General features: G+C 47.8%; 1 protein-coding gene across 4 annotated transcripts in view; it reads left to right on the top strand.

Annotated features, from left to right (window-relative positions):
• EVC (EvC ciliary complex subunit 1) overlaps window positions 1–27,248 on the top strand; it is a 123,496-nt gene that overhangs the window by 72,537 nt on the left and 23,711 nt on the right. For 3 of the 4 annotated variants that reach the window (XM_034951910.3, XM_063603688.1, XM_034951911.3), the window contains exons 13-17: window positions 9,786–9,895; window positions 17,673–17,883; window positions 19,227–19,433; window positions 22,585–22,729; window positions 25,365–25,476. In XM_034951910.3, coding sequence (XP_034807801.2) covers window positions 9,786–9,895; window positions 17,673–17,883; window positions 19,227–19,433; window positions 22,585–22,729; window positions 25,365–25,476 — 785 coding nt within the window. Of the gene's footprint in view, window positions 1–9,785; window positions 9,896–17,672; window positions 17,884–19,226; window positions 19,434–22,384; window positions 22,730–25,364; window positions 25,477–27,248 lie in introns of those variants that run through there. The other variant, XM_034951913.3, reaches the window with a different exon arrangement.

Below are 27,248 nucleotides of genomic sequence, written 5' to 3' on the forward strand. Positions count from 1 at the left end.
CGAAGAAGCGTGAGAGATCTCACGTCCTGAACACCCACTAGTGCCTATTGTAGGTGCTCTACAGAGATGACTGTTCCCTCCCTTTCACAATGGCCCACCACAGGGGTGGGATGAGAGAGCAGAGCCCTTATCTCCCTCAACAGGAAGTCAGAGATCATACCTTAAGTTGATCGATCAAGAAGAGCAGCAAAGCTTGTTCTTTAGAACGAGAGAAATAAGTAGCCAACCAAATGGCAGGAAGGAAAGGGGTTCACAGGGAGTGGGCTCAGTGGGGGTGGGGGAAGCGGCACACACAGGACTCCTGTTTTTCAGTGAGAGTCTGATTATTAAGACCATGGATTTATGCTGAGACAGAATCGTGACCCCTCAAAGATATCTATGCTGTGTTCCCTTACAGGGCAAAAGGCAGGTGCGGTTGAGTGAAGGACTTTGAGGTAGGGATGCTTGTGGGTTATCCTGGTGAGCCCAGCGTAATTGCAAGGGTTCTTACAGGAGACAGGCAGAAGGGTGGGAGTCAGAGAAGGAGGGCTGGTGTTCTAAGCAGAGGTTGGAATGGTGTGGCTGTGAGTCTAGGAACTCTGGCTGGTTCTACAAGCTGGAAAGGTCAAGGAGCACATTCTCCTCTATAGCCTCTAGAAAAGAGCACAGCCCTGCTGACACCTTGATTTTAACCCATTAAGACCCATTTCAGCCTTGTGGCCTCAAAATTGTAAGATAGCAGATTTGTGTTGTTTTCAGCTACAGCTTGTAGCAATGTGGAACAGCAGCAATAGGAAACTAATACAATACACATTGTTTTTTTTTGTTTTTTTTTTTTGGATATGGAATCTTGTCCAGGCTGGAGTGCAATGGTGCGATCTTGGCTCACTGCAACCTCCGCCTCCCAGGTTCAAGCGATTCTCCTGCCTCGGCCTCCCAAGTAGCTGGGATTACAGGCACGTGCCACCACGCCTGGCTAATTTTTGTATTTTTAGTAGAGAAGGGGTTTCACCATGGTGGCCAAGCTGATCTGAAACTCCTGAACTCAAGTGATCTGCCCGCCTTAGCCTCCCGAAGTGCTGGGATTACAGGCATGAGCCACTGTGCGCAGCCCACATTGATTTTGTCTTTAAAAAATTAAAAACTGTTAAATTAAAGAAGGCATTTCCAAATTCAGCATCCACCAAGACCACCCACCAGTCCTTTCTCCCCTGTCTTCGGCCCTCTAGAGGCTGTGAAACTAACATCCTCAATATCCATATCCCTTGCAACTAGCCATGGCTGAGTGACACTGCTCTGGCCTTTGAAACAAAGCAAAGGGCTTCTGTTTCCTGATACCAACGCCAGTTTTGCTTGGAGCAGCCCCCTTCTTCAGTGTCCCATTCTTCCTTCTTAGAATGCATGGGAGGCCTGGAGGTGCATCAGCCTTTCTCTGCCCTAGAGGCAGCCTGCGTGAGCCTGGTGGGCTCCAGATGGTGGAGCAGTCTTAGACAGCCCTGAGCCCCTGGCAGTGCTGTTAAGCCATTACCGCAGCCCTGAACCGCCTGCCCCTACATGCTTATTGTCAGAAACAAGCCCTGTTTCTTTAAGTTGGGTTTGCGATTAGTTACAAAAGACCAGTGTGACTGATGCATCCATCTGAAAGAGGTTTCCTAAAACAATTCCTTGGGGCAATAGAAAGTACAAAGTAGATAGAGGAGAGCATTGTGCAAACACATGACCACTCACAGCTGTGGGGACAGGCACAGGGCCTAGCTGCCTGCCCGAATGAATTCTTAGACCTCCTTCTAGTTCATTCAGTCCTCTGTCAGTGGCATCCGGTTGCCCTGTCGTAGGTGACTTGTCTGTCTCCTGCATTTGGCTGTGAGTTCCTTGAGGACGGCAACCCTGATTTTCATCTTGACACCACCTATTCAAAGCCCAGTGGCTGCAATATGGTAAATGCTCAGGAAAACTTGTTGCATTTCCAGCAACAATAATGCAGCTTTGGAAATGATTACAGTGTTGCCTTTGCCCTGTATTCTTCGAAGGGATCTAAATGAAGCTGAATTCATCCAATTCATTCCAAATCCTAGGCCGCAGACCAATTCATTTACAGTCTTTGGGGAGGGAGGAGGACCTGGGCCTCAGTGTCTCAGAAACCAGGTGAGCCTAATGGGCCTCTGAAGTGGGCCCACTAAATGAGTGTAGGGGCCTTTTAGAGACCATTGTGGTTTTGCAGCCAGGCCCCTAACCTCAGAAGCCTAAGATATGGGTTTGAGCCAGAGCAGACACATTAATGGGCTGTGTGACTTTAGCCAGTGAGTTGACCTCTTGCAACTCTATGATTTTACACAACTTGCTAAAAATGCCTCAGAACTACACCTTCTATGTGAAAACTAAGGGTCACAATATCCAAATGATTGCACTGAGATAATGCAAGTTAAGACCTTTTGTACAATATCTGTTGAATCATTTAACGGTATTGATAGTGAAGGAATCCAGAATTTCATTTCTGACAAAACACCTGTGATTCATCTAAAACCCTCTGGTTAGGAGTCTTAAGTTATTTTAGGCAAATAGACTATGCACAGCTCTGTTTTGAATGTTTTATTTGTTTACTTTGTGAGCATACGATTGTGAATTTTTCTTGGCATGTGGGGAAGGTTTCTGGTTGAGTTTTGCATGCAGGAAGCAAGCGGGAGAGTTAATGACCTCATCAGCTGATTACATAAGTATGACCCAAGACTGTTTTCTCAAGGTGTCTATGTCATAGTTAATTTACTGATTACTTAACTGCCTTAAATTAACATATGATAGCCGGGCGCGGTGGCTCACGCCTATAATCCCAGCACTTTGGGAGGCCAAGACGGGCGGATCATGAGGTCAGGAGATCGAGACCATCCTGGCTAACTTGGTGAAACCCCGTCTCTACTAAAAATACAAAAATTAGCCAAGTGTGATGACAGGTGCCTGTAGTCCCAGCTACTCGGGAGGCTGAGGCAGGAGAATGGCGTGAACCCAGGAGGCAGAGCTTGCAGTGAGCCGAGATCACGCCACAGAACTCCAGCCTGGGTGACAGAGCGAGACTCCGTCTCAAGAAAAAAAAAAAAAAAAAAATTAACACACGATAGTTAGAGATCCACCTGCCATATTTCCTCATTGATGAAAAAAAGAGAAATGAGCTCTCTGTCATTCAGATGAATATTAGTCATGAGAAGAAAAGCACCAGCGAAGCTATTTATGGAAAATCAAAAACACATCGACTACAAATTGCCTTTCCCACATTGTTTTCTATCCAAAAAGACAGTGGGTCGTTTCATATCCCATTGCTCAGGGAAGTTGTTAAAAATTATGGAATTTGTGAATTACCCCGTTAGAACAGGTTGTAGAATGGTGTTTCTCAAAATTTAATCTGCTCTAATGCAGATTTCTGCTCTCAGTCCCCTTGCGGTAGGCAGCTATAATGGCCCCCCAGAGAGGCCCACATCCTAATCCCTAAAACCGGTGAATATGCCTGGTTACAAGGCAAAAAGGACTTTGCAAATGTGATTAAGCAAAGGATCGTGAGATGGGGATATTCTCCCGATGATCTGGCTTGGCCCCATGTTATCACAAGGGTCCTTATAAGTGAAAAAGGAGTAGCAGTGCCAGAGTGAGGAGTGAGGAAGACTCTGCAGCCATTGCTGGACTTCAAGACGGAGGAAGGGGCCGTGAGCCCGGGAATGCAAGTGCCCTCTAGGAACTGGAAAAGGCAAGAAAATGGATTCTGCCCCAGACCCTCGGGGAGGAGTGCAGACCTGCCAACCCTCATTTCAGGCTTCCGATCTCCAGAAGTGTAAGGTAATAAGTGGTGTTTTAAGCCAACAAATTTGTAACAAAGTGTTATAGCAGCCACAGGAAACTAACACACCAGTGAGTAGGAGTGGGGCAGGGAATGTGGCAGTTGGTGCACTCCTTAGCATAACAATAAAGAACACCAGTGCTAGAGGCAGTCTGTCTGAGTTTGAATCCTGGCTCCCCACCTCACTCTCCTCTCCCTCTCGCTCTGCACCCCACTCCAGGTGGTTTTCATCATTTCATCACCAAGTCTGCTCTCCTCTGTGCCGAGCTTTCAGGCCTCCTCTTACTGGACACAGTGGTGGTGTTTGGCCAAGTTGGTCTCTTTCCTCCTCCTTGAAACACCCGCTTGACTCTCTTGCTTCTCCCAGCTCACTTCTTTCTCCTTCTCAGTCTCCTTTGCTGGCCCCTTCCCAGCTCCTTAATTTCTGAACACTGGAGAGCCCTGGGGTGCAGTCTCCAGTCCTCTTCTTTATCTACATGCACTGTCTCAGTGATCCCATCCAGTCACACACCACCTGTATTAGTTTTCTAATGCTGCATAACAAGTAACCCCCAAACTAGAAGCTTAAAACAACATGCACTTATTGTCTCACAATTTCTGTGGGTCAGGGGTCCAGGCACAGTTTAACTGGGCCCTTTGTTCAGGGCCTCTCACAAGGCCACATCCAATCCCTGGGCTGTGGCTGGAGTCTCATCTGAAGGCTTGACTGGAGAAGAGTCACTTCTGTGCTCACTCACATGGATCTTGTCAGGTTTCAGTTCCTCAAGGGTCGTTGGACTGAGAGCCAACAGCTTCCAAATTTATATGCTCAGCTCAGGATCATTCCTGAACTCAGATCTACATGAAGTCTCCATTTAGATGATTGATAGACATGAGAAATGGGCGTGTGAAAAACAGCTGTTGCTCTTCCTGCCAACCTGCCTTACCCACAGCCTTCCTCCATTTTTCTACTAAATTAGGGCAAAAACCTTGGGGTCATCCTTGACTCCTCTTTCTTTCACACCCTACATCGGTTGACAAGAAATCCCATTGATTTTGCCTTCCGTCTAATCCTGAATGTAACCACTATTCAGCACCTCCCCTCTTAGCACCCTGGTCAAAACCACTCTTGTCTGGGTTACTGCAACAGCTGACCAACTGCTTTACCTCCATTCTCAACCCCCAGCCAGAGTGATACGTTTAAGACATGCTTGTCCAACCCACAGGCTGCATGCAGCCCAACACAAATTCATGAACTTTCTTAAAACATCATGAGATTTTTTCACGTTTGTTTTAGCTCATGAGCTGTCATTCGTGTTAGCGCATTCTGTGTGTGGCCCAAGTCAGTTCTTCCAGTGTGGCCCAGGGAAGTCAAAAGATTGGACATCCCTGTTTTAAGACATCCTGTATGCCACTAATTTTTAGGATACATATTTAAAAATATTTTAACATCCCTGAAATCAAGATACACTTTAATTGGCAGTGACTTTTCTCTGTTAGTGATACTGGAAATAATTGGGCATCTTACAGTCGTCAGCACAATAGATTTGATAGGGAACACTAAGTCACATCTTGTTGCTTCTCTGCAGAACCCCCAATGGCTTCTCATTTCACACAGCATGAAAGTCAGAGTCCTCGCCACACTCTGCAAAGCCCACCATGTCAGGCCCTGGCTGCCCTCTGACCGCAACTGCATGCTGCCCCCAGCCCCAGTGGTTCCTTGCACTCCTCTGGCTTTCTGGGCACGTTCCTGCCTTACTCTGTCTTGCTCCTGGTCTTTGCTCCATGTCACCTTCACAGCAGGGCCTACTCTGACCATGCTGTTTAAAACTGCAATGCCCCCCTCACCCCCAGCACTCCATTGTTTGCCTCGGGAGTTGATTGTAGAGTCCACCCCACCTAAAAACCCTCCCTGTTTCTAGGAGGACACTAACAAACTTTCAGCACATGCTAGGCATCGATCAGTAGCTCTTTCCCTTTCTCCCCATAATACATGAGAGTTTGAAACAAAGAGTAAAACTTACTTGAGGCCACAAAATGACCTGGTAGCAATGACCAGCACTCTAGCCCGAGGAAGCACCTCTTCTGAATGTAAGCATTTACAAGCCTGCATTTGATAATGCTGAAGAGGTTTGTGTAACAGCTGCAGGCACCATCTGGTCCAGAGATCTTGACCTTATCGATCATCATCGAATCCTGTTGCTAGTTTAAGCTGCATTCTCAAAACACGCAGCAAAGACCCCTATATACTTTAGTGGCAATGCAGACTCACCTTTCAAAGAATCAAGACTGGCCAAGCATGGTGGATCACGCCTGTAATCCCAGCACCTTGGGAGGCCGAGGCAGGTAGATCACCTGAGATCAAGAGTTTGAGACCAGCCTGGCCAACATAGCGAAACCCCATCTCTACTAAAAATACAAAAATGAGTTGGGCGTGGTGGCATGCACCAGTAATTCCAGCTACTTGGGAGACTGAGGCGGGAGAATCGCTTGAACTCGGGAAGCGGAGGTTGCAGCGAGCTGAGATCGTAGCACCTCACTCCAGCCTGGGTGACAGAGTGAGACTCCATCTCAAAAAAAAAAAAAAAAAAGACAACGATGACTGTGCAGAATTTTCTAGAATATTCTGGTTTCCCTAGCACTCCGACAGATTATTGTAAACTCCTTACAAGAGGAGTCAGAGATGGGATTTAATGAAATGTTCCAGATAGCACAGTGTAGTTTTGTGAGAGTTAAATGCAAGTGTTATGAATCACAGCATCCACCAGAACTGAAGTCTAGGCTGCAAGTGCTTCTGTCCAGGCCTCTGTGTTTAATCTGCATTCCAAATGCAGCGTGCGCCATCTCCAGGATGCCAGAGGTACAGCCTTTTACAAAGCCATGGAAAAGGGACTGACTCTCACCTTAAGGATGGAGTCCTTGGTTGTAGCATGGTCTTGCTGACTTAGGTGCATCTGGTGATGTGAGATCGTCAGGGAGGAGCATGGTGGATTTAGAAAATATTTGAGCTTTGGAGACAGAAAGATGCAGATTTCAGTTCCTGCCCCACTGTTTATTAGCTGTGTGACCTTGGACCTCATTAGAATGGGCTTTGTAATGTGTGTTCTTTTAAAAACAGAGGAGATTAATAGCCCTAAAAACAAGACACTGTGAAACAAAACAAGACACTGAAAAAATATACTTTATGAATGAAAATTATAGTAATGAGGCTGTGAGTGGTAGCTCATGCCTGTAATCTCAGCACTTTGGGAGGCCGAGGCAGATGGATCACTTGAGGTCAGGAGTTCAAGACCAGCCTGTCCAACATGGTGAAACCCTGTCTCTACTAAAAATACAAAACATTAACTGGGCGTGGTGGCGGGTGCCTGTAATCCCAGCTACTCCAGAGGCTGAGGCAGGAGAATTGCTTGAACCCGGGAGGTGAAGCTTGCAGTGAGCCGAGATCTCACAGGGGATCCCTTAGCCTGGGCAACAGAGCAAGACTCCATCTCAAAAAGAAAAAAAGAAAATTATAGTAATGAAAACAGAAATCTAATTGGATTCGTTAATAGAATAGCAGATTAAATTGTGGCTAAAGAAACAATGTGCGAACTAGAAGATAAATGTGAGAAGGTGGTCCTGGAACACAGCTCAGAGATCTAAAGAGATGGAAAATATAGAAGAAGAGACATGGAGAATAGGATGACAAAATCCTATAGGAGTAGAAGGTATCTAATTCTGTAGAAATAAAATGGACAATTTTTAAAACAGTAAGTGAGAACAGAGGTAGTGAGAGGGAAATAAGAAATAATATTGGGCAAAGGAACATTGATGATTCAAACAATGAACTGAAGAGTTTAGAAATGAGCGCGTTAGAAGAAGAGTTTAGAAAACAGCGCAGAACCAAAATAATGAAGAGCAGTATCCAGGAAGGCAGAGAGAACACTGGAATCTTATTTCTCCTTCTAGTCTGGAGGAGGGCAGAAGTATTAACTTTATATTTACAAATTAAATATACAAGTTAAAAACTGAAGAGTAATCACCTGGGAGAGAAAAGAATAGCCCCTCCCATCCAGGAGCCAGCTTGTTACTCACAGCTGGGCCTGGGTGTTCTCCTATTGAACAACCAACCACCAAGCATCCACATGATGAGGCCCCTCTGTTACATGAAAGATGGAGCCAAAAATGAGACCACCCTGCCACCATACCTGGACACAGACCAAACGTGAACACTGTCCAACTCCCCACCCCTGAAATTCCCAGACACCCCGTCCTGGCTGAGCCAAGCCTGGCTTCATTAAGCCCTCCCCAGCCCACACCTGGGCCTTTCTAACCCCTCTACACATTCTCCCTTGCTGCATCAAGTGATAACCCAATCTGTTCAGCCTTAGGGGAGCTCTGATGGCCTTTGCAGTGCATTGACAGAGTAAAATAACTAAGCAGAATATGTGACTTCCAAGGTAGAGAAAAAAGTATTCCAAAATGCAGGTTAGACACCTAAAAAATGATGAGTCCAATAAAAGAAAAACAAGTTGGGAAGAATGCACATTTCATAATATCTAGAAAACACAAGATTAGATGGTGGGAAATAAGTCCAAGCATCCCATTAGTCACAATAAATACTAGCAGATCCATTCAGATTGCTAAAAAACACATTTCCTAATCTAGCTATGTGGCATTACAGGAGACACAGCTAGATCATCAAAAGTTAGAAAGTCAAGGGAAGGAAAACAATATCCTAGGCAAATATCCACCAAAAGAAAGTGCATGATACTAAGATCTGACGAATTATACTTTAGGCAGAAAACTTTTTTTAGGGATAAAGAGAATCATTGCATAGTGTAAGAGGAACATACAACAATTTAGCCACAAAACACATGAAGCAAAATTGGACAGACTTGAAAGACGAACAAATTGAAACCATGATGGAAGATTTTAATACCCCATCTCACAGAAAATAACAGACTGATCAGACCGTAAGTCAGGCCGTGAAAAGATCTGTTCTGAACAACACAGTCAATTAGGATGAGCAGACGCTCCTACATCGAATTTTATGCACCATATTTATGGATAATATGAATGTCTCTATAGAAAAGCCAAAAGGATCTACAAACTGTCACAACTATGAAGATTGCTCTGAAATGTCACCACATACGAAATCAATATCCCAAACCAGTAGATTTCCTCCATACCAGCAACACCCAGTGACAAAGAAAGATCATCTTCAGAATATAAAGCCACAAGGTACCTAAAAATAAGTTGACCAATGTGTATAAGAGCTTAAGGGAGACGTTTATAGAATGTCATTGAAGGCATGAAGAAAAATGAGAGAAATGGCATGTTTTGGGGTGGAAAACTCAGTTTTCCAAAGATGGCGATTCTCTCCAAATTGATCTGTAAAATCAACCCAATTATGAGAAAATTCCAAAGAGTCTTTTTTCCCCTAAACTTGACCAGCTGATCCTAAAAGTCATATGAAAGGAAAAGCAACCAAGAATAGCTCAGGCAGCTTTGAACAAGAGGATAAGGCAGGACCTACCCTCGCTGCATTGATGTTTAATTGCTACGTTAGTAAGCATGGTATTGGTGCAGAAATAAACACACCAATAGAACAAAATACAGAAGCTGGGACAAGATGTGTGTGTATATGTTAATTATACAAGACAAAGTGGCATTAGAGGAAAGCCAGAAAAAAAATAAATTATTTAATAAACACTGTTGGGACAATTAGTTATCCATTTATCCAGAGAAAATTTGATCCCTTCCTTACTCCACAGAAAATAAATTTTAGATACTTCAATTTAGAATATTTAAAATTTTCGTATTTGCATTTTTCCTAAATGCAAATAGGAAAGATTTTAAGGTTTTAGAAGAAAATACAAGAGAAAATGTTAATGAAATCGGGGCAGAAAGGGATTTAAAAAAGAAACGCACACAAACAATAAACAAAATGCACAATCCTAGCAAGCAGGATTGTTGAAGCGAGTAACCACATACCTGCTCTGTCCCTCTGTCCTGAGTTCAGGTGTGGATGGAGGAGTGTGCGCTGTCCAATGTGCTGCAGACACACCTGCGGGAGGACCACGAGGGCACCATTCGCGGCGTCTTGGGCCGACTGGGCGGCCTCACTGAAGAGTGAGTACAGCTCCCTGAAGGCCCAGGGCTTTGTGTCCTGCATGATGCTCCATCCAGCCTCAGTGTCCTCATCTGTACAGTGGGCACGCTGACTGCCCCTCGGCTTCCTTTGAATGTAAATGACTTAACGTTTCTTAGCCTCGATTTCCTCATCTATAAAATGGGCTAATGATATCTATTTGATAGAGTTGTCTGTCATAGGAACTTTTTTAAACAGCTTTTTTCATGTATAGTTTACATATATTTATTTTACGAGTACAATTCAATGATTGTTAGTAAATTTTACAGAGTTCTACCCCATCACCACAATCCAAATTTAGAACATTTCTATCACCCCAAAAATTGCTACAACGCAATTGTAAAAGATTTCTTGTGCCCAATTGCAGCCACTCCCCAATTTGTTATCAGTTTTTATATTCATTTTTCAAATTTTTGCTATAACAATTCGTGCAATATGGTCTTTCCAATTTGCTGGAAAGTATTTTTTTCCTTCTTTCATATGAGAAAAAAATATATATTTTATATATATATAATTTATATATATATTTTATATTTTTTATATATATTTATATATTTTATATATATTTATTTATATATATATTTTTAATATATATATATTTTTTTCTTTTTTCTCGAGACAGACTCTCGCTCTGTCGTCCAGGCTAGTGTCCAGTGGTGCAATCTTGGCTCACTGCAACTTCCCTCTGCCTCCCGGGTTCAAGTGATTCTCCAGCTTCAGCCTCCCGAGTAGCTGGGATTACAGGTGCCCACCATCATGCCTGGCTAAGTTTTGTATTTTTTGTAGAGATGGGGTTTCACCATGTTGGCCAGGCTGGTCTCAAACTCCTAACTTCAAATGATCCACCCACCTCAGCCTTCCAAAGTGCTAGGATTACAGGCGTGAGTCACCATGCCCAGTCGAGAAAAAAATGTTTGATATAGCTATTTTTTAGTTTTATTTTTCAACTTTTATTTTAGATTCAGAGGGCACATGTGCAGGTTTGTTACAAAGGTATATTGCGTGATGCTGAGGATTGGGGTACAGCTCCCATCACCCAGGTAGTGGACGCAGCACCCCATAGGTAGTTTTTTAACACTTGGCCCCCTCTTGTAGTCCCCAGGGTCTTTTGTTCCCATTCTTATATCTATAGGTGCCCAATGTTTAGCTCCCACCTGTAAGTGAGAACATGCAGTATTTGGTTTTCTGTGTCTACATTAGTTTCCTTAGGATAATGGCTTCCAGCTGCATCCATGTTACTGCAAATAACATGATTTCATTATTTTTTATGACTGCATAGTATTCCATGGTGTATATATACCATTTCTTTATCCAGTCCACCGTTGATGAACACCTAGGTTGATTCCGTGTCTTTGCTATCATGAATAGCGCTGCAATGAACATATAAGTACATGTGTCTTTTTGGTAGAATTTATTTTCAATTTATTTTCTTTCAGGTATCAATATAACTATTTTTTAGTTGCCCAGCCCTTTGCAGAAAACAAATTGTGCATACCATCAAGAAGCAGGTGTCTAGCTATGGAATTGGATAATACAAGGGAAACATCAGAACAGGATGGAGGCTGGGTGTGGTGGCTCACTTCTGTAATCCCAGCACTTTGGGAGGCTGAGGTGGGCAGATCGCCTGAGCTCAGGAGTTCAAGACCAACCTAGGCAGCATGGTGAAACCCTGTCTCTACTAAAACACAAAAAATTAGCTGGGCGTGGTGGCGGGTGCCTGTAATCCCAGCTACTTGGGAGACTGAGGCACGAGAATTGCTGGAGCCCCAGAGGCGGAGGTTGCAGTGAGCTGAGATCGCACCATTGCACTCCAGCCTGGGCTACAGAGTGAGACTCCATCTCAAAAACAAATAAACAAACAAACAAAGAAGAGGGATGGAAACATAAGTAGGCTCAGACCAGGGACACCTGGTGAGCCATACTGAGGACAACAGAGAGTGATTGGGGAATTTGTCTAGCCTGAAAACCTGTGTCTTTTAATTGCATTAATGTTTAGTCCATTTATGTTTAATGTAAATCCTCATGCTGATATATATTTGGGTTTTCATATCAGTTTATGAAAATTCTCAGATGTTTTCCCTGTAGATCTTCCCCTGCCTGTTCTCTCCCTCCTCTCTTCAGATGTTTTCCCTGTAGATCTTCCCCTGCCTGTTCTCTCCCTCCTCTCTTCAGATGTTTTCCCCGTAGATCTTCGCCTGCCTCTTCTCTCCCTCCTCTCTTCAGATGTTTTCCCTGTAGATCTTCCCCTGCCTGTTCTCTCCCTCCTCTCTTCAGATGTTTTCCCTGTAGATCTTCCCCTGCCTGTTCTCTCCCTCCTCTCTTCAGATGTTTTCCCTGTAGATCTTCGCCTGCCTGTTCTCTCCCTCCTCTCTTCAGATGTTTTCCCTGTAGATCTTCCCCTGCCTGTTCTCTCCCTCCTCTCTTCAGATGTTTTCCCTGTAGATCTTCCCCTGCCTGTTCTCTCCCTCCTCTCTTCAGATGTTTTCCCTGTAGATCTTCCCCTGCCTGTTCTCTCCCTCCTCTCTTCAGATGTTTTCCCTGTAGATCTTCCCCTGCCTGTTCTCTCCCTCCTCTCTTCAGATGTTTTCCCTGTAGATCTTCCCCTGCCTGTTCTCTCCCTCCTCTCTTCAGATGTTTTCCCTGTAGATCTTCCCCTGCCTGTTCTCTCCCTCCTCTCTTCAGATGTTTTCCCTGTAGATCTTCGCCTGCCTGTTCTCTCCCTCCTCTCTTCAGATGTTTTCCCTGTAGATCTTCGCCTGCCTGTTCTCTCCCTCCTCTCTTCAGATGTTTTCCCTGTAGATCTTCCCCTGCCTGTTCTCTCCCTCCTCTCTTCAGATGTTTTCCCTGTAGATCTTCCCCTGCCTGTTCTCTCCCTCCTCTCTTCAGATGTTTTCCCTGTAGATCTTCGCCTGCCTGTTCTCTCCCTCCTCTCTTCAGATGTTTTCCCTGTAGATCTTCCCCTGCCTGTTCTCTCCCTCCTCTCTTCAGATGTTTTCCCTGTAGATCTTCCCCTGCCTGTTCTCTCCCTCCTCTCTTCAGATGTTTTCCCTGTAGATCTTCCCCTGCCTGTTCTCTCCCTCCTCTCTTCAGATGTTTTCCCTGTAGATCTTCCCCTGCCTGTTCTCTCCCTCCTCTCTTCAGATGTTTTCCCTGTAGATCTTCCCCTGCCTGTTCTCTCCCTCCTCTCTTCAGATGTTTTCCCTGTAGATCTTCCCCTGCCTGTTCTCTCCCTCCTCTCTTCAGATGTTTTCCCTGTAGATCTTCCCCTGCCTGTTCTCTCCCTCCTCTCTTCAGATGTTTTCCCTGTAGATCTTCGCCTGCCTGTTCTCTCCCTCCTCTCTTCAGATGTTTTCCCTGTAGATCTTCCCCTGCCTGTTCTCTCCCTCCTCTCTTCAGATGTTTTCCCTGTAGATCTTCGCCTGCCTGTTCTCTCCCTCCTCTCTTCAGATGTTTTCCCTGTAGATCTTCCCCTGCCTGTTCTCTCCCTCCTCTCTTCAGATGTTTTCCCTGTAGATCTTCGCCTGCCTGTTCTCTCCCTCCTCTCTTCAGATGTTTTCCCTGTAGATCTTCCCCTGCCTGTTCTCTCCCTCCTCTCTTCAGATGTTTTCCCTGTAGATCTTCGCCTGCCTGTTCTCTCCCTCCTCTCTTCAGATGTTTTCCCTGTAGATCTTCGCCTGCCTGTTCTCTCCCTCCTCTCTTCAGATGTTTTCCCTGTAGATCTTCCCCTGCCTGTTCTCTCCCTCCTCTCTTCAGATGTTTTCCCTGTAGATCTTCCCCTGCCTGTTCTCTCCCTCCTCTCTTCAGATGTTTTCCCTGTAGATCTTCCCCTGCCTGTTCTCTCCCTCCTCTCTTCAGATGTTTTCCCTGTAGATCTTCGCCTGCCTGTTCTCTCCCTCCTCTCTTCAGATGTTTTCCCTGTAGATCTTCGCCTGCCTGTTCTCTCCCTCCTCTCTTCAGATGTTTTCCCTGTAGATCTTCCCCTGCCTGTTCTCTCCCTCCTCTCTTCAGATGTTTTCCCTGTAGATCTTCCCCTGCCTGTTCTCTCCCTCCTCTCTTCAGATGTTTTCCCTGTAGATCTTCGCCTGCCTGTTCTCTCCCTCCTCTCTTCAGATGTTTTCCCTGTAGATCTTCGCCTGCCTGTTCTCTCCCTCCTCTCTTCAGATGTTTTCCCTGTAGATCTTCCCCTGCCTGTTCTCTCCCTCCTCTCTTCAGATGTTTTCCCTGTAGATCTTCCCCTGCCTGTTCTCTCCCTCCTCTCTTCAGATGTTTTCCCTGTAGATCTTCGCCTGCCTGTTCTCTCCCTCCTCTCTTCAGATGTTTTCCCTGTAGATCTTCGCCTGCCTGTTCTCTCCCTCCTCTCTTCAGATGTTTTCCCTGTAGATCTTCCCCTGCCTGTTCTCTCCCTCCTCTCTTCAGATGTTTTCCCTGTAGATCTTCGCCTGCCTGTTCTCTCCCTCCTCTCTTCAGATGTTTTCCCTGTAGATCTTCCCCTGCCTGTTCTCTCCCTCCTCTCTTCAGATGTTTTCCCTGTAGATCTTCGCCTGCCTGTTCTCTCCCTCCTCTCTTCAGATGTTTTCCCTGTAGATCTTCCCCTGCCTGTTCTCTCCCTCCTCTCTTCAGATGTTTTCCCTGTAGATCTTCGCCTGCCTGTTCTCTCCCTCCTCTCTTCAGATGTTTTCCCTGTAGATCTTCCCCTGCCTGTTCTCTCCCTCCTCTCTTCAGATGTTTTCCCTGTAGATCTTCCCCTGCCTGTTCTCTCCCTCCTCTCTTCAGATGTTTTCCCTGTAGATCTTCGCCTGCCTGTTCTCTCCCTCCTCTCTTCAGATGTTTTCCCTGTAGATCTTCGCCTGCCTGTTCTCTCCCTCCTCTCTTCAGATGTTTTCCCTGTAGATCTTCCCCTGCCTGTTCTCTCCCTCCTCTCTTCAGATGTTTTCCCTGTAGATCTTCCCCTGCCTGTTCTCTCCCTCCTCTCTTCAGATGTTTTCCCTGTAGATCTTCGCCTGCCTGTTCTCTCCCTCCTCTCTTCAGATGTTTTCCCTGTAGATCTTCGCCTGCCTGTTCTCTCCCTCCTCTCTTCAGATGTTTTCCCTGTAGATCTTCCCCTGCCTGTTCTCTCCCTCCTCTCTTCAGATGTTTTCCCTGTAGATCTTCCCCTGCCTGTTCTCTCCCTCCTCTCTTCAGATGTTTTCCCTGTAGATCTTCCCCTGCCTGTTCTCTCCCTCCTCTCTTCAGATGTTTTCCCTGTAGATCTTCGCCTGCCTGTTCTCTCCCTCCTCTCTTCAGATGTTTTCCCTGTAGATCTTCCCCTGCCTGTTCTCTCCCTCCTCTCTTCAGATGTTTTCCCTGTAGATCTTCGCCTGCCTGTTCTCTCCCTCCTCTCTTCAGATGTTTTCCCTGTAGATCTTCGCCTGCCTGTTCTCTCCCTCCTCTCTTCAGATGTTTTCCCTGTAGATCTTCCCCTGCCTGTTCTCTCCCTCCTCTCTTCAGATGTTTTCCCTGTAGATCTTCCCCTGCCTGTTCTCTCCCTCCTCTCTTCAGATGTTTTCCCTGTAGATCTTCGCCTGCCTGTTCTCTCCCTCCTCTCTTCAGATGTTTTCCCTGTAGATCTTCGCCTGCCTGTTCTCTCCCTCCTCTCTTCAGATGTTTTCCCTGTAGATCTTCCCCTGCCTGTTCTCTCCCTCCTCTCTTCAGATGTTTTCCCTGTAGATCTTCCCCTGCCTGTTCTCTCCCTCCTCTCTTCAGATGTTTTCCCTGTAGATCTTCCCCTGCCTGTTCTCTCCCTCCTCTCTTCAGATGTTTTCCCTGTAGATCTTCCCCTGCCTGTTCTCTCCCTCCTCTCTTCAGATGTTTTCCCTGTAGATCTTCCCCTGCCTGTTCTCTCCCTCCTCTCTTCAGATGTTTTCCCTGTAGATCTTCGCCTGCCTGTTCTCTCCCTCCTCTCTTCAGATGTTTTCCCTGTAGATCTTCGCCTGCCTGTTCTCTCCCTCCTCTCTTCAGATGTTTTCCCTGTAGATCTTCCCCTGCCTGTTCTCTCCCTCCTCTCTTCAGATGTTTTCCCTGTAGATCTTCCCCTGCCTGTTCTCTCCCTCCTCTCTTCAGATGTTTTCCCTGTAGATCTTCCCCTGCCTGTTCTCTCCCTCCTCTCTTCAGATGTTTTCCCTGTAGATCTTCGCCTGCCTGTTCTCTCCCTCCTCTCTTCAGATGTTTTCCCTGTAGATCTTCCCCTGCCTGTTCTCTCCCTCCTCTCTTCAGATGTTTTCCCTGTAGATCTTCCCCTGCCTGTTCTCTCCCTCCTCTCTTCAGATGTTTTCCCTGTAGATCTTCGCCTGCCTGTTCTCTCCCTCCTCTCTTCAGATGTTTTCCCTGTAGATCTTCCCCTGCCTGTTCTCTCCCTCCTCTCTTCAGATGTTTTCCCTGTAGATCTTCCCCTGCCTGTTCTCTCCCTCCTCTCTTCAGATGTTTTCCCTGTAGATCTTCCCCTGCCTGTTCTCTCCCTCCTCTCTTCAGATGTTTTCCCTGTAGATCTTCCCCTGCCTGTTCTCTCCCTCCTCTCTTCAGATGTTTTCCCTGTAGATCTTCCCCTGCCTGTTCTCTCCCTCCTCTCTTCAGATGTTTTCCCTGTAGATCTTCCCCTGCCTGTTCTCTCCCTCCTCTCTTTCTGGGGCTCCAGTGACAGGATTTATGAGGCTTTTCCACTTTATCCCATATGTGTCTTACGTGCTACTCTGTATTTTTGATTCTTTTCTTCTCTGTGGTTCAGCATGGATATTTTCCTTTGAGGTATGTTCCAGCCACTCTCTCTTCGGCCATATTTTATCAGGTGCTAAACCCATCTTCTGAGTTGTTCATGTCAGTTATTGTGTTCTCAGTTCTAGGATGTCCATTTGATTCCTTGTATAGTTTCCAGTTATCTGCTGAAATTCTTCGTCTTATCATTTAATTTCTGGAAGATATTAATCATAATTTAGTGTAAAGGTTGTGTCTGACGATTCTGTTTTCTGATATCTCGTGGGCATGTTTCTGTTGTCTGTTTTTCTCTTTATTTTTAAATTCTCATCTGGGTATTTTTATTGGGTGATGACCACTAAGCATGAGAAATTGTAGATAATTTAAGACCTCAAATGATATGATCTTCTTCCAGAGAGGATTTATGTTACTTCTAGAAGGAATTTCGGATGGTGGAAGATTTACTCCACCCATGTTGGAATTTAGCTGATTCTGAATTAGGTCTTAGTGGGGAATGACTTTTATTCCCAGGATGAAGGCACCCACCAAAAAGCCTGGAGCGTTTGCCAGCCTCTTCTTGGCACCTGACTGTCAGACCTCTGTTCACCTCTCAGCCTCTCAGCAGACACCTCAAGTTACACAACCAAATGTTGAACCTCTCTGGCAGGCTGAGTTTTTTTACATGAATCACTGAAATAGGAACTCAAAAACAGCTCAAGATTTCAGCTTTGGATGTGCTGATTTAGAGTCATGCCATTAATTCTGGTGGCTGCATACATGCCATAGGCTGCTGTACACATGCATTGGACAGCCAGGCAGGATGTGATGAGGTTAAAAAGATTAATAGACAAGCAGATGGCGGTGTGGTGCCCAGGGAGCACCCGTGCCTAAGAGGATGGCAGCAGAGGGCGGTGATTCCAACCTGCTTCCTTTTGGAGGGGCTTCTTGTGGGCTGTGGCTGTTTGGGGAGCTTGTCACTGGCTTCGTGAAGCCAAGAGCATTGACCCCACCCCTCACCTGCTTTCCTCAAAGGTCCACGCGGTGTGTCCTGCAGGGGCATGACCTGCTGTTGCGCTCGGCCCTCCGGAGGCTGGCACTCCGCGGCAACGCCCTGGCCACCCTGACGCAGATGCGGCTGTCGGGGAAGAAGCACCTCCTGCAGGAGCTGCGGGAACAGCGTGCACTGGAGCAGGGGTCCTCCCAGTGCCTGGACGAGCATCAGTGGCAGCTGCTCAGGGCCCTGGTAAGACCAGCATGGTGGCCCCACCCATTCCAGACAGGCGGTGCCCCTGCAGCAGGCCCCAGCTTCCAGCAGGTTTGCCAGAACCCGAATCCTATCACCCTTGGTGCTGCAGGGTGCGGTATTCATTCGCCGGGGCTGCCAGAGCAAGGTCCCACAGACCGGGCAGCTTACACTGCACACATTTCCCTGCTCACCATCCTGGAGGCCAGAATTCCGAGATCAGGGTGTGGGCAGGCCGCTTTGATTCTGAGACCGCACTGCCTGGCTTGTAGATGACTGTCTTCAACCTGTGTCCTCCAGGTCCTTCCTCTGTGGGTGTCCCATCTCTTCTTATAAGGACACCAGGCATATTGGATCACGGCCCACGTTAATGACCTCACTTGACCTTAATCACCTCCTCAAAGGCACTATCCACTTACTGACCTCCCATTTTGAGGTACTTGGGGTCAGGGCTTCAACATATTGATTTTGAGAGGACACAATTTAACCATAACAAGTGGAGACAATGGAGCCCCCGTAGGGGCCACCCATGTACCAAAAGTTTTTAGTATCACTGATATAATGAGAAATATATACTGGAAAAACCATACGGAATCAGAGGGGGACAGGTGCAGTTGTCATTGGGGGTGTGGTAGAGAAGGCCTCTGTGGTCTCTTTGAAGTGTAATAACAGACCGAAAGAATTAGTAAGTTGTAGAGCTGGGAGTTACACCCAGGTAGGCTGGCTCCAGGCCTCCTGCATGTAGCCACCAAGCTCTGGGAGCAGCTGCTGCTCTTTGACCCACGAATGAGGCACAAGCCCACAGTCTCTTTAGCTCTATCCAGGAGAGCTCTGAGGAGCAGGCAGGACTCACGGACCTCGCTTCAGCCCCGCTCACTTCTTTCTCTCTTATTTCTACAAATAAAGGCAGTCCTCAGGGCCCCGTGTGCCCTGCCTCAGCTCCTGTGATATCCCAAGAGACTCACATCTGACTTCAAAACCTGGCTCTGCTGTGTGACTTTAGAAAGTTACTTAACTTCTCTGAGCCTTCGTGTCCTCCTCAGTGCTAGTGTTCAGGTCTCATGATGTTCTAGAAGGAAGAGCAAGGCCCCCCATCTTGTGAGGGGCCATAGATGGTACTGGGCACGCAGTTGATGCTCAATAAATGCCCTTTTTCTGGGGACACAGACACCTAACCTCATCCATTGATTTTTGCAAGCCCAGAGGCCACCTCTTTCTGCCCTTTCTCCATCCCTTTTCCAACCCCTGGGCCCTGGATAGGACCAGCCCCACATCCCAGTCCTGGCCAGAGCTTCTCTGTGAGAGGAGCACTTGGCCCCTGCTCCCAGTCCTTTCCCTCCCAGGAGGCGCGTGTGCTGGAGGAGGCCAGCCGGTTGGAGGAGGAAGCACAGCAGACACGGCTGCAGCTCCAGCAGCGGCTCCTGGCCGAGGCCCAGGAGGTGGGGCAGCTTCTGCAGCAGCACGTGGAGTGCGCCATTGGGCAGGCGCTGCTGGTGCACGCACGGAATGCAGCCACCAAGAGCCGGGCCAAGGACAGGGATGACTTCAAGGTATGCACTGACCTCTGTCCCTGGGGACACCGAGGGCAAGAATGTTCAGGGTAGGGTCCATGCCTGGGTCTGCTCCTTGCCACACCGTTCATGGAGCTTGTGGCCTAGTAGACTTTGCCTGACTTCTCCATGACTTGATTTTCTCATCTGTAAGGTGGGATCTTCTCCCTCGCAGAATGGGGAGGAGCAGTCGCAGCAGATCACCGGTTCTCCTCCTGCTGTTAGGCCCTGCGCCGCCGCATCATCCTGAGCACTGGCTCTGTCTTTCCAGCAGCACTGAGTGAGACGTGGTGTCACCCAGAGCCACACAGCTGGTCAGTGGCAGAACTGGGATCCGAACCCAAATCCCTCTCTCAGAGAGACGTGTGCTTTCCCTGCCCCTGGCCGCCTCTGCTGAGACATTGGAGCTTTCCAGAGTTCATCCTGACAGCTGAGCAATGCCGCTAAAAATCAGTTCAGCTTGAGTAGACAGTGGTTTAACTCCTTATACTGACAATAATCATAAATAATAGTGAGAAAAATGATAACAGTGAGAAGTCACATTGGCGTTGCACTTAAGTCTAACTAAGTGCTTCTTCCTACCTCGTCTTGTTGGATTTTCCCCACAATCCTTGCATGGTCAGGATCACTTTTCTTCCCGTTGGGAAAAAGAGGCCTACGACTGGGCAAATGATACATTTCCAGCCTCCAACCTAGTGAGTGGCAGCGCTGGGGCTGCAGGAGAATGACCAGCATACACGCTGCGCCTGCCTGGTGCCTCCCTTACAAGCTGTAAGGAGACGTAGGGCACCCCTTACAGCACCTCGCTCGCTGCAGGCCACTGTAGGCAGGGTGTCTGCGGCTGGGAGACAGCAGCAGGTTACAGCTCTGTGCCCAGCAGGCAGCCCTGGCATCGGGAAGTGCAGGAGCCCTTCCAGGAGCCCTCCAAGGGGTTCCTTTCATCTCAGTAAAACGAGTCACTTTGCGTGTCTGTGCAGCAAAGAGGCTGGACCCACATTTCTGCAACACCCTGTCTTATTCTAAATATCTCACATCTGCCTCAGATTATCCAAACAATTAGGGCCGTGCCTGGCTGGTGATATTGGGAATGTCACCCTGTCCCTAGAATTGTCCACATGTTACCTAATAGTAAATGCTCGCTGCATGAAAATGGAATAAGATATAAGGGTGTCGTATTTTGTCCTCAGCTTTCCAGAGGGATTTTGAGTCAAGATTGGAAAATGAGTACCACCAGAACTTCACAATTACAAAAAAGTAAAAGTAAAGTCAGGCCGAGCGCGGTGGCTCACGCCTGTAATCCCAGCACTTTGGGAGGCCAAGGCTGGCAGATCATGAGGTCAGGAGTTCGAGACCAGCCTGGCCAACACAGTGAAACCCCGTCTCTACTAAAAATACAAAAATTAGCTAGGTATGGTGGTGTGCACCTGTAATCCCAGCTACTTGGGAGGCTGAGGCAGGAGACTCACTTGAACCTGGGAGGCGGAGGTTGCAGTGAGCCAAGATCACACCACTGCACTCCAGCCTGGGTGACATAGCTAGACTCTGTCTAAAAAACAAACAAACAAACAAACAAAAAACAAAAAAGCATTGAGTTTAGTTTCTAGAAGAATGGTCATTTATTCAGCCTGTATTCAGGGGCTTTCCTGGAACACTAGCGCAAATGTGTGTGCCGATGGGTACGGGGAGACTGGCCAGAAAAAAACTGAGGAGGAGGAGAGAAGGGTGGCCAAGGATGGAAGGCCTGGTGAAGGGAGGAGAGGTGGGTGCAGAGTGGGGTGTCCGCCACTTTACTGTGGCAGTAAGGCAGGTGCACACAGGATGTGAAGATGTGGGTGGGCTTGCTGACCTTCGGGGAGAGAGGATGGGAGCTCCTGATAGGAAGTGCAAGGCTGGAGCCCAGGTCCTTGGAGGGGTGGAGTGGGAGCCCCCTTTGCAGATAGGGCAGAGGAGAAGGAAAGAACCATTGGCAGTAAGGGATGAGCAGGGGCTCGGGAGTTAGAAGAGCAGCTCAGACCTGCACTGCCACCCCGGGCTGTACTGTCTAGTCACCTCCGCAGCCTCTGCTCCACACCTGTGTGCTCAGGTACCTTTCTCAGATGCTGTGGTGAGAGTAAGTGGGTATTTTTTCTTACCCAAAGCCTAGCACCATCCAATAAATATTTGCGGAAATGGGGATGAGCTTTTCTGGCTTTTGCCCATCCTCTTATGAGGAAAAGAATGATAACTTTGTCAGTGCACAACCAACACATGCCCAATGATGGGATGTCTCAGGGTCTCCTGTCTTTTCTACTTTGGTCTGAAGATGTATCGTAGAAATGCATGTAGCTGCAAGTAACATGGCTCAAAGAAATAGAAGTTACCCCATAACACAAGAAATGGGGAGGTGCGTGACCCAGGCTGCCACAGTGGCTTTGTGATGTGACCGAGGACGAGGGTCTTTCTTTCTGACCCTGCATTCTTGCTGTTAATTTGTTGCTTCATAGTCTTAAAATGGCCACTGTCACTCCAGATGTCAGGCCTGCATTCCAGGCCGGAGGAGGGAACAGCAGTCTTTCACCTGCTGGTCCTCCACCTTAATGTTTAGAAACGGAAGGCCTCGGCCGGGCGTGGTGGCTCATGCCTGTACTCCAAGTACTTTGGGAGGCCGAGGTGGGCAGATCACCTGAGGTCAGGAGTTTGAGACCAGCCTGGCCAACATGGCAAAACCCCATCTCTCCTAAAAATACAAAAAATTAGCCAGGCCTGGTGGTGCTTGCCTATAATCCCAGATACTTGGGAGACTGAGGCAGGAAAATCACTTGAACCTGGGAGATGGAGGTTGCAGTGAGCCGAGATTGTGCTCCAGCCTAGGCAACAGAGTGAGTCTCCATCTCAAAAAAAAAAAAAAAAAAAAAGGTGCGGGGAAGGCCTCTTAGCCGACTTTCCCTAACATCGCATTTCATTGGCTCTAGACATCCCTGACCTAAGAAGATAGGATTCCCATGACTAGTTTAAACCAGCCATGCACTCTCTGCCTGCTTCCTGACCAATCCAGGTTGGTGAGTAGGTGGAAGATCTGAACCAGGGCATGGGGAGGCAGGGACTGGATGGGCCGTGGGTGGCTCCCACGTGTGACTTCTCTGCTGTCCCTGTCCTTCCTTTCTCCCCTCAGAGGACACTGATGGAGGCGGCAGTGGAGAGCGTCTACGTGACCAGTGCTGGTGTCAGCCGCCTGGTGCAGGCGTATTACCAGCAAATCGGAAGGATCATGGAGGACCACGAGGAGAGAAAACTGCAGCACCTGAAGACCCTGCAGGGTACGGGACCCCCCTCAGGGAAGCCCCAGAAGAGACTGGCAATGTGTGCTTTTAGTTTGGGGCAGAATAGGGTGTCAGATGTTGTGAATTTTATTTTTGGGAATATAATTATTTCAGTGTTTTAATGTATTTATCCCGTGCTTTGTCTCAAAAAGCCTTTTTCAAAAGGCACTTAAAGAAACATATGCATAAGGACACATCCAGTGCAGTGGGAGTGTTTTAAGTCGGTCACTCAGGACAAGGATAGGATACTGAGATGGAGTCAGGGCCAGGGCTTATCTAGGGCAGCAGTCCCCAGCCTTTTCAGCACCAGGGACTGGTTTCGTGGAAGACTATTTTTCCACAGACCAGGGTGAGAGGGAAATGGTTTCAGACGATTCAAGTGCATTATATCTATTGAGCATTTCATTTCTATTATTATTACATTGGAATATACAGTGAAATAATTATACAACTCACCATAATGTAGAATCAGTGGGAGCCCTGAGCTTGTTTACCTGCAGCTAGACAATCACATCTGGGGGTTATGGGAGAGTGGCACATCATCAGGCATTAGATAAGGAATGCACAACCTAGATCCCTCGTATGTGCAGTTTGAAATAGGGTTTCACGCTCCTATGAGACTCTGATGCCACTGCTGATGTGACAGGAGGTGGAGATCGGGCGGTAATGTGAGCGATGGGGAGCGGCTGTAAATACAGATGAAGCTTCGCTCACTCATCTGCCGCTCGCGTCTTGCTGTGTGGCTGGGTTTCTAACAGGCCAGGGACCAGTAACTAGTCTGTGGCCCAGGGATTGGGGATCCCTGATCTAGGATATCTGCCTGCAGATCCTAATTAGACGTTCAATGATTTCGTCTGTGAGCTTCCTGGTGGTCAAAGAGATGGACACCTACTTAGTTAAAGCCACCACAGTGACCATGAGCCCAGTGGCCCAGGGGGTGTTTGAGACCCCAAGAATTTTCCCGCATGGGCTCTTGTAAAAGGCCACCCTGGGGTGATAGAAAGGACAGTATCCTCAGTTCCAGTAACATACAGATAAGGATGGTTGGAAGCCAATTTCTTAAATGCCACTTCTTATAACACCCTCCCCTGAATCCAGAACTTCTGAGCAGGTGGGATTCTACTTCTCCGATGGGCTTTGCCTGGCATGTCCAAGGACTGGAATTGGAATCGATCCCAGAGAGTCTTCCCTGAGTGTTTCTCCTCTCAGCTGAGCCCAGAGGCCACCTCTGTCTTCCCCTTCTCTTGAAGAACTTGAGGCCTAGATTCAAATAAAATCTGGACACACGCCCAGAGATCGGCCAGGTTTTCCAAAGGAAGAGTTGGGCTCATTTAGCAGGAGACAGACATGATTGCTTGCTACTGCAGAACATTCCAGAACTGGGGCATGTCTCTTTCCCTTGGTAGGCCTTGGTTTCCCCATCTGTGGGACTAGGGTTGGAGACTGCCCCACCCCAGCCCCCATCCATCCTCTCAGCTCTTATTTCCTGCTTCCTGATACCCCAGCTCTCATGCAGGGATTTCGCAGTAAACACATTGAAACAATATAGCTTAAGCCACATCAACTCCTTTTTCCTTATTTAGTAATCTGTTTTATTTAAGAGTCATACACACTATGTCCCCAGAGGCTATCCAGGTTCAGTCTCCCTGTAAGTGCCAGCAAGCTCTCCCAGCTAATTAAGTGTGATGGGCCTCCTGCCGTGGCCACTGATCCTTGAGTGGGTTTTCAGCTGAGAGGTACCTTGAAGAGGTAATCCTATAGTTAGCTGTCCAAACCAGGGGCACTATTAATAATTATACTGGGGTGACAGGTCTAAACCATGCCTGTCTCAGGCAGCCTCATCACCTTCTTTTTTTTTTTTGAGACTGAGTCTCACTCAGTCGCCCAGACTGGAGTGCAGTGGCATGATTTCGGCTCACTGCAACCTCTGCTTCCTGTGTTCCAGCAATTCTCCCTCAGCCTCCCAAGTAGCTGGGATTACAGACACATGTCACTGCGCCTGGCTCATTTTTGTACTTTTAGTAGAGACAGGGTTTCACCATGTTGGCCAGGCTGGTCTCGAACTCCTGACTTCAGGTGATCCACCCATCTCGGCCTCCCAAAGTGCTGGGATTACAAGCGTGAGCCACCTCTCCCGGCCTCACTTTACTTTTAAAGTTTTTAAAAGCCAAGAGTTTTCTGAGCAGCTTAATCTGCAAACAAGAAGGAGCTCCAAGAAATGGGGCATAACTTCAGAGCCCAGACTTCCTAGCTCCTTGGAGAGCACCCACTTCAGCACTGTGCCCTCACTCTGCCTGGCCAATCACTTTTCCTTTACAGTGTGGCTTTTAAGCTCTTTGTGGTGCCTTCTCAGTGTTGCCTTTTTCTTAGTCGGCCCCCGTTTCTCCTGATACAAGAAAGCTAGAGGTGGAGCAGGTGGACAGGGCGCATCATAGTTTCGCTCTGCAGTGCCTGGTCCATGATGGAAGCTGTGTTGTTTGTGCACACAATGCCCTGTCCCTGTGCTGGCGGAAGGATACACTCTTTGAGAGCTGGTGTGTCCCACTCACCCTGCACCCCAGCACCTGCCCCAGACCTGGCACAGTCGATCCTCCAAACAGACCCCTTGATTGTCCTGTGTTAAATGGTCTAGGTGAGAGGATGGAAAATTACAAACTGCGGAAAAAGCAAGAACTCAGCAACCCTTCTTCGGGCAGCAGGACGGCAGGTGGCGCTCCTGAGACCTCCCAGGCGGTCCACCAGAGGTGAGGTCCTAACAAACTGAGGTCCCACGTAGGGCTGTTCTCTACCCCTTCACATGGCGTATCTCTCTGTGGTGCCGTCAGCAGGTGCCGTCACGTGCATTGCCCGTGGACTTGGGGGCCATCGGCCTTCCTCACCCGCTGCCTCTGTCCGGGTCTCTGCCCTCCATGCAGCACCTGGAGTGGCACCTGGCACAAATGAGTGAGCAGGTCAAGATGTGGCTGCTTCATTCCCAGGTTTAAGTGGCATTCACAGCCCGGACACAGGTCTAAGCCATGTTTAGACACGGCGCCTACCCTCTCATACTTTGGGCATTCTCAGAAGCAGACCTTGACGAGGATTTGGGGCAGGTTGTTTACCTGGGAGGTGTGACCCGCAGAAGCACAGTTAGAGGGCAGGGAAGTGAGGAAGAGGTGGCTGCTTCCTGTAACTGTGACCATCACAATGAGTGCAAATGTAACAGCCCAAGCCATGTAGACTGCCTGTCCCACAGTGCTGGAGGTCAGAAGGCAGGCTTGGCTCTCCTGGCTTCTCTGGGCCTCACAAGGCCTGAGCGAAGGGGCCCGCCGACCGGGCTGTTCTTAGGAAGCTGCTCAGTAACAGGTGTCAGGAAATGCCCTGCTGCAGGGTTTGCACAGACCGAACTTGCCCTGACTTTCCAGGCTCCCAGCAAACTACAGTCTGGCAAGTCCTCAGATGTGGGGCGCAGAAGCATCACTCGGCTTTCCTGCGAAACTTGCAGGTTCTGGGCCCACACCTGGAGACTCAGGCTCAGAAAGTGTGAGGAGAGCCCAAGAATCTGAATTTTAGCTGCACCTCTCCCCACCAAGGGATTCTGATAGATGTGGTCCAAGGGCTTCACTTTGACCCAGGTGATCCAAGAGAAGGAGCCTCAGCAGCCACCTGGGCCAACCTGCTTTATGGAAGAGGAAAAGGAAGCCCAGCGTTGGGAAAGGGGATGCATGAGCCCATCTGTGACTCACAGCTTATATATGGCTGTTGACGCCCTTCCCTCCCTGTCACACCTCCCTGAATTCAGAGAGGCAGCTTCTTTTCTTTTCTTTTTTTTTTTTTTGAAGGAGTGACAGTACAATTTTGTGACATAGCTATATTGAATAGTGGTGAAGTCTGAGCCTTTATTGTAACCATCACCCAAATAGTGTACGTTTTACCCATTAATTTCTCATCATCAACTCCCCTCCCATCGTCCCGCCGCCCTTCTGTGTCTCTGTTGTCCATCCTTCCACTCTCTTTTTTTTTTTTTGAGACAGAATCTTGCTCTGTTGCCCAGGCTGGAATGCAGTGGTGCAATCTCAGCTCACTGCAACCTCCGCCTCCCGGGTTCAAGCGATTCTCTTGCCTCAGTCTCCCGAGTAGCTGGGATTACAGGCGTGCACCACCATGCCCAGCTAATTTTTTTGTATTTTTAGTAGAGATGGAGTTTTACCATGTTGGCCAGGCTGGTCTCAAACTCCTGACCTCAGGTGATTCACCCGCCTTGGCGTCTCAGTGCTGGGATTACAGGTGTGAGCCACTGCGCCCGGCCCGTCATTCTACTCGCTGTGTCCATGTGCACACATTATTGAGCTCCCACTCATAACTGAAAATATGAGATATTTCTGTTTCTGAGTTGTTTCACTTAAGAAAATGGCCTCCAGTTCCATCCACGTTGCTGCAAAAGACATGATTTCATTCTTTTTTATGGCTGAGTAGTATTCCATTGTGTATATGGACCACATTTTCCTTATCCAATCCTCCATTGATGGACACTTAG

The sequence above is a fragment of the Pan paniscus genome, chromosome 3 (assembly GCF_029289425.2).
Source record: "Pan paniscus chromosome 3, NHGRI_mPanPan1-v2.0_pri, whole genome shotgun sequence".
NCBI lineage: Eukaryota > Metazoa > Chordata > Mammalia > Primates > Hominidae > Pan > Pan paniscus.